Source organism: Triticum aestivum, chromosome 7A (assembly GCF_018294505.1).
Source record: "Triticum aestivum cultivar Chinese Spring chromosome 7A, IWGSC CS RefSeq v2.1, whole genome shotgun sequence".
Lineage (NCBI taxonomy): Eukaryota > Viridiplantae > Streptophyta > Magnoliopsida > Poales > Poaceae > Triticum > Triticum aestivum.
The window spans coordinates 724,657,808-724,666,746 of record NC_057812.1 but is presented as its reverse complement, the minus strand read 5'-3'; the positions used below and the strand labels follow the sequence as shown (position 1 = coordinate 724,666,746).

At 46.2% G+C, this 8,939-nt stretch overlaps 2 protein-coding genes across 2 annotated transcripts; both read left to right on the top strand.

Moving 5' to 3' along the window:
• Positions 1-414: 414 nt before the first annotated feature.
• Positions 415-753, top strand: LOC123148960 (zinc finger protein 7-like). The gene has a single exon (XM_044568493.1). It carries the CDS (start codon positions 415-417, stop codon positions 751-753), a length of 339 nt encoding a protein of 112 aa, XP_044424428.1.
• Positions 754-2,223: 1,470 nt separating this feature from the next.
• On the top strand, positions 2,224-3,119 carry LOC123153887 (uncharacterized). The gene is made up of 2 exons (XM_044572786.1): positions 2,224-2,343; positions 2,641-3,119. Exons 1-2 carry the CDS (start codon positions 2,224-2,226, stop codon positions 2,998-3,000), a joined length of 480 nt encoding a protein of 159 aa, XP_044428721.1. The 3' UTR covers positions 3,001-3,119.
• The last annotated feature ends 5,820 nt before the right edge of the window (positions 3,120-8,939 follow it).

Sequence of the window (8,939 nt, the reverse complement as noted above, 5' to 3'; positions counted from 1 at the left end):
TCTAGGTAGTTTTAGTTCTTAGATGTGGGATTGATGTAGGCTGCAAAATCTTTTTATTTTAATACTGCATTGGTAGGGTTCTAAAATCAAGACTTTTTTATTCGGATACCATATTTACTTCAAGCTCTAGCCAGTTGCTTCAAAATTCGAAACTATGAAAGAGGACCGGACAGTATACTGCAACAAGGGTACATCAGTGACGGCCTACCCCAATCAGACGGGTACAAGCTGAGCAGCTGATACCGCGGGCGGGCCATACGTCGCCGCCCTGGACCTCATCGCCGAGAACAGTGCCAAGCGCAATTAGCACCACACCCGATTTGTGCTTCCAAGATTTTAGGCTAGCTAGCTCAGCTCACATTCACACACACAGCCATATGCGAATACGACACACAACCACCAGGAGCAAGCACAATGGAGCAAGCGAGCAGCGCGCAGGCCGAGCTTAGCCTCGAGCTCACCCTGGCCGCCGACGTGGGTGTGGTGCCGGCGGAGGCAGGCTTTTTCCTCTGCGTCTACTGCTACCGCAGGTTCCGCACCTCGCAGGCACTCGGCAGCCACCAAAACGCGCACAAGCAAGAGCGCGCCGTCGCTAAGCGACGCCGGGATGCCGCCGCCGCGATGCGCCCCTCCCCTGCCAGGAAGGCTGCTGCTCGAATGCCGGAGGAGCCTGCTGGTGGTGTCATGGCGCACAAGGACGGCAGCAGCTGCCGGGAGAGCGACCCCGAGCTGGACTTGTCTCTCCGTCTGTAACAGGTCGGCCTAATGATCTCTGCTAAAATCCTTGCTCCACACCCCTTATTTCCAGTGCTAGGTACGTACTCCGTACATCATAGTCCGGCTATTTGGCGTGAACTCTTTGTTCCAATATCCAGTTGGGTATATATACTATGAAAAAAAGCTCATGTTGGGCATGCTTTGAATTCATCGGCTCTTAGTACTAATTATTTTTAAGTATTGGAATTAAATCTCTAGACCTTGCTGCTCCTTGGGATAACACAAAATCCCCAATTTCTCCGGCCAGCTTGTATATATGATTGTTATGCTGACTATATTCTAAACAAAATCAAGATCTATATAAATTTAAAGTTTCCTACCCATTAGGAATCTAGAATAAGAACATCACAAAAATTTGGTGTTGAAAATAGAGTAGTAGGACGCATAATTAAAATAAGATAATCCAAGAGTAGAAGTTGCCATGCATCTCTTGCGCCTCATTCTCGACAAAGAATAATTTCATCCATAGAAATAGCCAAATAACACCGAACAAAACAACCGTCAATTTTTGTTATTATTGCCACCTTAATTCTCAGGCTAATTCTCATGAGGCTGGTCATAGTGGGGAGTAACTTATACTAGTGCCATACATATGATACTAGTCTAAGTTACTACCTTCATAGTGCAAAGTAACATAGTAGTAATATCATAGATGGCTTCATTTATTACCTTGTATACTCATCCTTTCTCGGAAAGCGCTATGTTACAGTAACATATTGTGTTACAGAAAATTGGAGTGGGTTGCAGGTGTCACGGGTGGCGAAGCGCGGTCGTGTGATGTCACCAAGATTAGATAGCGCCCGGGCTCAAGAAAAGGATGATGTAGCTTTCCATGGCATCATCGTCCATGACTCGCTAGGCCATCACTGGAGGCGGGGACAACACAGCTCACCGTGGTGTCATTGGCGGGGGAGAGCCAGGGGACTAGGACAAGGGTGTAGTTTGTCTGCAGGAAGAAGCCACGACCATTGGGTTTCAATCCAGCTGTTCGAGCTGATGGACTAAAAATATTTTTTTTAAAATTCCTGATATCTCAATTCCTGCAGCAACTCGCGGCATAACATCACTTCACATGGTTATACTCATTGCCTGCTCACACACGGTTGGTTTCTAGAAAGCATGTCGCAACAACACAAGGGGGAAAACCCAAAATTTGAGTCCTGAAGTTAAGGCAAAAATGACCCTAAAAAAATTAAGCCTAATATGACCCTGTTTCTCAACATAAAAAACGATAACACTAAGGTCAGATGTATAAATACTAATGCCGTTGCAAAAAAAAAAATCGATTTTACGAGCAAAACGCAGTTGGTAGTGTAAATGGCACAGGGTGTGGCAAGTAGATGTTCTAGCTAAAGGCCATATGGTGTGTAGTTTACCCCTTGCTAATGAAAAGTAAAGCTAAACGGCGGCTAGCCTGGAGGAAGCAGGACAGGGACGGGATGGACGATGTGGTGGCTGAATGGCTCAGCCGCCGTGGCGAGGGAAAGAGAGTCTGATGAGCAAGCTGGCGACAATGTGGCGTTCGTTTCCGTTAAGCCTAACACACGGGTTTTCATCGGAATCTTGGTGAGTGCTTACTTTGTGCCAAACGAATGCTAATTAATAAGTCCTAGTACAAAGCTTCTAGTCCCCCCGATCAGGCATGGTACATGCCCTAAGCCAATCAGCCGAGTACACGGAATCTCTGTGACCTAATACCGGCCGTATACAAAACTAGCTGCGTCAAGCCGTCGTCTTTGTTTCCCTGGTCTAGACCTCACCTCACCCGGGAGAACAGTGCCAAGTGCAATTAGGCCGTCAGGATGTGCGCTTGGCTTAGCTTAGCTCATGCACACAGAAACCATATACGACACAAGGCCATAGACCAGCCAGGAGCGAGCACAGCTCGGCCTAGAGCTCACATTGACCACCATGGTGCCGGCGCCTGGCACACCGGACGGCTTCTTCCTCTGCGTCTACTGTGACCGCAAGTTCCGCAGTTCGCAGGCGCTCCGCGGCCACCAGAACACGCACAAGCATGAGCGCGCCGCCAGGCGCAGGCAGGACCGCGCAGTCGCGGCGGTGATGCAGGCACAGGACGTCTTATGTTCGGTGTCTGCGGTGAGGAAAGCTGGGAAGGCTGTTGCTGATTCTGTACGGAAGCAGGAAGACCCCTCAGGCGGCAATGAAGGCGGGAGCTCTTCGGAGCGCGGCCACGAGGTGGACTTGTCTCTCCGGCTATAACCTATCGATCAGCTAATATATGAAGAAGATTCATCTTATTTCCCGCTAGGTACGTCAGTGTCTAGCTACTTTGATTCGTAAAAAGAAAGGTTTCTATATCTACGGATGCATACAACCAATTTGGTCAACCGTTTTCTTTCAAGCTCATATTGGGCGTATTTTACTCTCAGCAGATCTTATAGTTGATTTTGTTTTGAAGGTCTTGGTATTAAATCCGTCGACCTTCCTCGTCCTTGAGATGACACAAAATATCACATATCGCCGGATTGTATGCCATTGGGTGCTAGTTACTTTGTGAGAAATATCTACATCAAACTAAGTCTAACAAGAAAATTTGGAAGTCCAAGATTCCACTAAAAGTGAAAATTTTCATGTGGTATCTTCGTAGGGGGTTGTGTTAACCAAAGACAATCTCGCACGACGCAACTGACAAGGGAGTAAGAAGTGTTGCTTTTGTACTCATGACGAGACAATCAAACACATCCTTTTCCAATGCAAGTTTGCACGTTCTACGTGGTCAGTCATCCAAATAGCGTCAAATTTGTATCCGCCCACAACTGTTGCCAATATTTTTTGTCATTGGTTGGACGGTATTTCAAATAGGTTCAAAACGCTAATAAGGGTGGGAGCGTATGCCTTAATTTGGTCGCTTTGGCTATGTACAAATGATTTTGTTTTTAATGGAAGAAATGCATCTCCTCTACAGGTTATTTTCCGGTGTACGCAATTGCTACGTATGTGGTCTATGTTACAACGACCGGAGAACCAACCGCTGTTCAAGGCGGTCTGTATGCGATTGAAGCAGGTGGCTATGGAGGGTTGTTTCCAACATGGGTGGCAACATAACCTTCGGATCGATCCACCACCTCCATCGACATAGGCATAGTGTCGGTCTATAGGGCTCTACTGTTGCCGATTTGTCGGTTTTTTTTCATCAATTTTTGTCAGACCTTCATATTGGGCCGTGTGCATCCTAGTTATGCAGAGGCCGGGTGTTACTCATAATACTTTGTATCCGCTTGATGCTATATTTCAGATAATAAAATCGCCCTTTATCGAAAAAAGTCTAAATATTTCCACGCCCAATTAAGGATCTCTAGTAAGGGTATCATGAAATAGGGGACTAGCTAGGCAGCCTCCCATTTTTGGATCTTCAACTGCAAAGAGATATCTTGAACTTCTGTGTGTCTTTAATCTCGCTATGTCGTAGTCTACGACTACTGATTGGAATGCAATAGTATTTGAAAGGAAATGAGATCACGCAAAAGCCAAACAGTTCCCTCTTGCGAAAGTTATTTTTAAGACATGAAAGGTGTTCAAAGAAGATTAAAGCATGTTTTAAAATAGTTTCATCGCATCAAATCATGTTCCATAAAAAGTATAATGTCATCAGCCAGGTCATACATAGGTATAGATAACGCATCATCCGCGATGTTCATGAACCTGGACCTGAACATCCTCCTTGATTAGCTCTATATATTTACGAGCAGTGGCGGACCCAGGGAAAAAATGAAGGGTGTGCACAATTTGAAAAAAATCTGCCTAATCTAAGTGTCATATGATATATGGCAAAAGAATAACACAAATAGCTCAATCAAGTCTCAAAATATTACGTTTCAGTAAATAATTTCAAATTTGCAAAATTACAATACAAATAATTATGAAAGAGACACAAGAATACCTTTGGTTTGCCCTTCAGCTGCAACCTTCTTTATTTGAACTCATGTTTTCAACCAAATGGACATAATATTACCAATCCTATTTGTCTTGAGTTATGCAAGTACAACAAAACAAGAGGTGTCCAACAATTACAACAAAATGGTGACGGTTGTTTTGTTCAAAGGATAAATAGTTTTTATGTCATTAAACAAACAAGAATGTGGGCTTAAATGGACTGCAATGTCCTATTTTCACGGACTAGAGGGCAACTGATGCGGGTGATCCATGCATCCATCTGGTCAATGGCAATCATTTCGGGGCGGATGGCCGGTGGAGAAAGGAGGGGAAGGGACCGGGCGACAATGCGAGCGGCCCAGAGGAGGGAAGAACGGGGAGCGACGATGTCCAAAACGCAGACGAGCAGTCGAGACGGGTGATTAGGTTTGGATGGCTGGCTCCCGCATTTGTGTCCGTGGACTGATCCTGATTTGTCCATGGACGAATGCGGGAGAAAATTTATGGGTCAACGTTGAAAATATCAAATCTTGATATACCTAGATTTCTTTCCCCTCTCGCAAGGCGATTAGGGAAAGCGTTCCTTCCTTCGATCTTCACCGGCGAGTCCGTGGATTTTCCTCCCCTTCGCCGGCCGCTCCGGCAGCCGGTGGAGGGGAGGGGATTTCTCGTGTCTCGAATCCCACTAATAGATTGGCATGATTTTAGTCCTCGCAGGGGCGGCGTTTGGACGTATGGCGGTGCTTCTTCATCGAGTCAGTCTTCTGGGCTACGACCCTCCTCAAGTTTGTCCGTTGGGACGGATTAGACGGAGCTCTGGTGTAGATCCCTGCCAGTTTCTCGGGGCGGCGAGGTTAGGTTTTCTTGTCGTGCGCACGCAACGGCGATATTTGGTGTTAGGTTCTTCAGATCTATTAAAGGATTCAACGGCGATGACTGCGACTCTGGGGCGCTTGTCCTTAGGGGCACGTGCACGAATACTTCCCAGCTGTCATTGACAAGGTCAGACCGGCTCCGGTAGGGAGCGGCGATAGCGGCGACTCGTTCTGGCGGTGTCTGGTCATTCGGTGGTCCATGGAACTCGATGTAATTTTTATTATGCTCGAGGTGTTTTGTACTTCCGATGAATCTTTATAATTTATTTGATCCTTTTTGCAAGAAGAAATGTTGGAAATATCCCGTGGTAGATCGTAATTGTCTCAAAAAATAACGTGGTAGATTCAAGAATCCTAATTTTTTTCCTTTTTTTCTGTTTGCAATCTACACGAGTCGCCCCTAGAGTTTTCGTTGAGTTGATCGATGGAATTGATCTAGCTAGCTTCTTCCGGGCTCATGTATCTATAGGAGTCTTTGGCTGGACACACACGTAGTGCTGATAGTAGAAAAATCAATCAAGCTGCTTCTATGGTTTGCTAGATTTAAATATACGTGTACGGCTTCAGATGAATTAGTTATAGTACTGTAAAACCAACAAAATCAGAAAAAGATGACATATAGTGAAAAATATCTGCAAAATGCTGGGTGTGCCACCGCAAACCCGGCACACCCTCTAGGTCCGCCAATGTTTACGAGGCCGACTAGCATATCCTTAATAATATTCAGAAGATGAATCAAAAAAGAGTCCCCTTGACGCGAGCCATTTCTGGTGCTTGAAAAGGGAACTAATAGCATCATTGATATGCATGGCAATGCATATTTTCTGAATAAAAAATTCCACCATGTTTGTGAGAGACGGGAAAACCCTTCGGCATAGCTTACAGCAGGAAACACCAATGGCCAACTCTCTAGGCGAAGGGGGTAAGTTGACAACACCATTAATAGGCAACCACGACTGCTTGTCTGTATTTCTTTCTCTTACTGCTTGTTTTTCCTGCTTGTGGGAGTTAACCTTCACAGACCTGTATTTCAGTTAAATTTTGTGTTGCTTTATATGCTAGGGCCCGAACAGGGCAGAATCTAGGTTGCACTAGATACGTTTTGCTGGTAGATGTTGCCTCGTTTTTATCTTTTCTGATATTTTCATTACACGAAACCTTGCTTTCGGGTGTTCTGTCTAATCCAATGTAGAAAGGACCCCAACAGGCCGCACAATAACAACGAAGCATTTCACAATGAGTGGAGGCATGACAAGTGACTTGATAACGTCAAGCTGTTCACAAGAAGTGGTAGCATAATGTACCAGTGACCCACAACTGCTCCAACCGAGTATCGACTTCTTGTAGTAAGTGTCATTTTCACAAGAAGGCAATTGACCTATTCGCCGATCATGCATAGGTCTTCAAGTGGAGGGGTAAGTTAACCATGCCACTTGACAACACCATTGACGGGCAACCGTGACTCCTAGTTAGTGTTAACCGCTTGTAGACACCCGCGTAGTTCTTTTTCCTATTTGCTGCTCTATGGTGAGCAAATAACACGGTTCAATGGTCTGGCCGGCACTGTGGACTTTAGATGGGCAAGCTTCAACCCAAAAAAGCACATGCTGGTCCGCATTATCATTTCCAATATTTTTATTACGCTAAATTATGATTTCATGTGTTCCGTCCAATCTACCGCCTAAAAGGAGCATGCCAAGTCTCAAAGCAGTTCACAATGAGTGGTAGCACGATAAGTCATATGACAACGCCAAGCGGTTTACGATGGATGGTAGCATAATATGGTACGAGTGACGCGCAACTATCTCTGAGCGTCACTAGTGGCCTCGCCGGGAGTGGTATTTTTCTTGGCCTATTGGCGGTCACGCACAAGGTCGATATAATTTAACAGTGTGGTTCAACACTAATCGTGTATACCACTTGACAAGCAATGTTTGTACGACAAGGGGCTCATAGACGATCCATCTTGTGTGGCGGCCCCACTCGTCCCCCGTGCACTATCGAAGGTCCACGCAGCGTCAGCTGGCGCAACAATTTCTTTTTCTTTGTCTCTGAAGGAATTCCACACCACACTTGCGCCTGTGCTCTGTGGTGTGCTGGACTGATTGTGACACACCGACCTTGCTGCAGCCTTCCTCAGTTGCTTGCTGAAACGGAGACCGTCATCGCATGCATGCCATGCCAGACAGTTATCCACACGCAGCGTCAGGGGCCACCGTACGGGCCCAATCGTGCTAGCTAGGTTGGCAATTCAAGGCTCGACAGCGACCACGTACCTACACACGGTGCTGTCCGCTGCATGTGCATATATGCATTTTTTTTCGACAAAGATGTGCATATATGCATGCCCGCGCGTGCCAACCACACACACACACACATAGACGAAACGTTCACCTCGGCCGGCGAGCGTACGTAGCGCGGGCGCGGGGTCCTCCAGCGGTCCGTGTACGTTCCGGCTACATGCATTGTCGGGCCAGTGACGATGGGAACCATGCATTGTCTCAAAAACTTTTTTTTATTCTCAAACTTATTAGTAGTACTTATTTAAGAGTGTACATGAATCTCATCCGATACAACTCCCAGAATGCATTCTGGAGGAGCTTGGTTCCACACCCTACACATTTTATTTCCCAGCACACACATGCTGGTGTCCTTTCATTTTTCTCTTGTGCCACGTGGTTCGAATTCTAATTTTTTACGCCCCCTCCCTCTTGAAAACTTAAAAGAAAATTCCATCAAAATTCTCCCGGCTCGTCTTTTTAACTCCTATGTGGCAGGTGAATCTCAAAACTTCGAATAAAGAAATTAGAAGTGTAATATCCATGCTCATTGACATCTTTTATAGGACTGTACAACTACATGGATGACTACGTAGCGATTGGAAGGAGATTATGTGGAATATGAAAAATAATAGTATTTCTAAGAAAAAGTACTACCGATTTCAGTAACTGTGCATGTACGTAGGAAATGTCTGTCGATCAATCCATCTGGTAGAATCTTTGGCTTTTTATTCAGAAGGGAAGAACCATTCAGACCTGGAAGACATCATTGAACTGAAAGTATGACCTTCCACAAGGGTGCTCTCTTTTTCAAAATAAATAAATAAATAAAACGACCTTCGCCATGTGAAAGTAGACTAATTTTTCCGCTCATCATGCAATACACACCGCCGAACCACACAGCCGCGTCAAGGGCACTCGAGGCCTGCGGGACCCCGCCACCGAGCCACACCACCGCCAGCCGAGCAGCACCGCCACGGCGCTGCCGTGCAGGAGGGAGCCCCGACTCCACCTCCAAGCACGTGGGGAAGGGACATCCTCCGCCGCCGGCGCCACCCGGGCTACGGCGGGGGCCTTTATTGGCGTTGGCGAAGGGGATGAAGGACGAGGA

What these genes read in the sequence shown, in the direction of transcription:
- LOC123148960 (XM_044568493.1), top strand. Translation starts at nt 415, where the DNA reads ATGGAGCAAGCGAGCAGCGCGCAGGCCGAGCTTAGCCTCGAGCTCACC.
- LOC123153887 (XM_044572786.1), top strand. Translation starts at nt 2,224, where the DNA reads ATGTGGTGGCTGAATGGCTCAGCCGCCGTGGCGAGGGAAAGAGAGTCT. An exon ending in GGGTTTTCATCGGAATCTTG is followed by an intron (nt 2,344 to 2,640) that starts GTGAGTGCTTAC and finishes ACAAGGCCATAG; the next exon opens with ACCAGCCAGGAGCGAGCACA.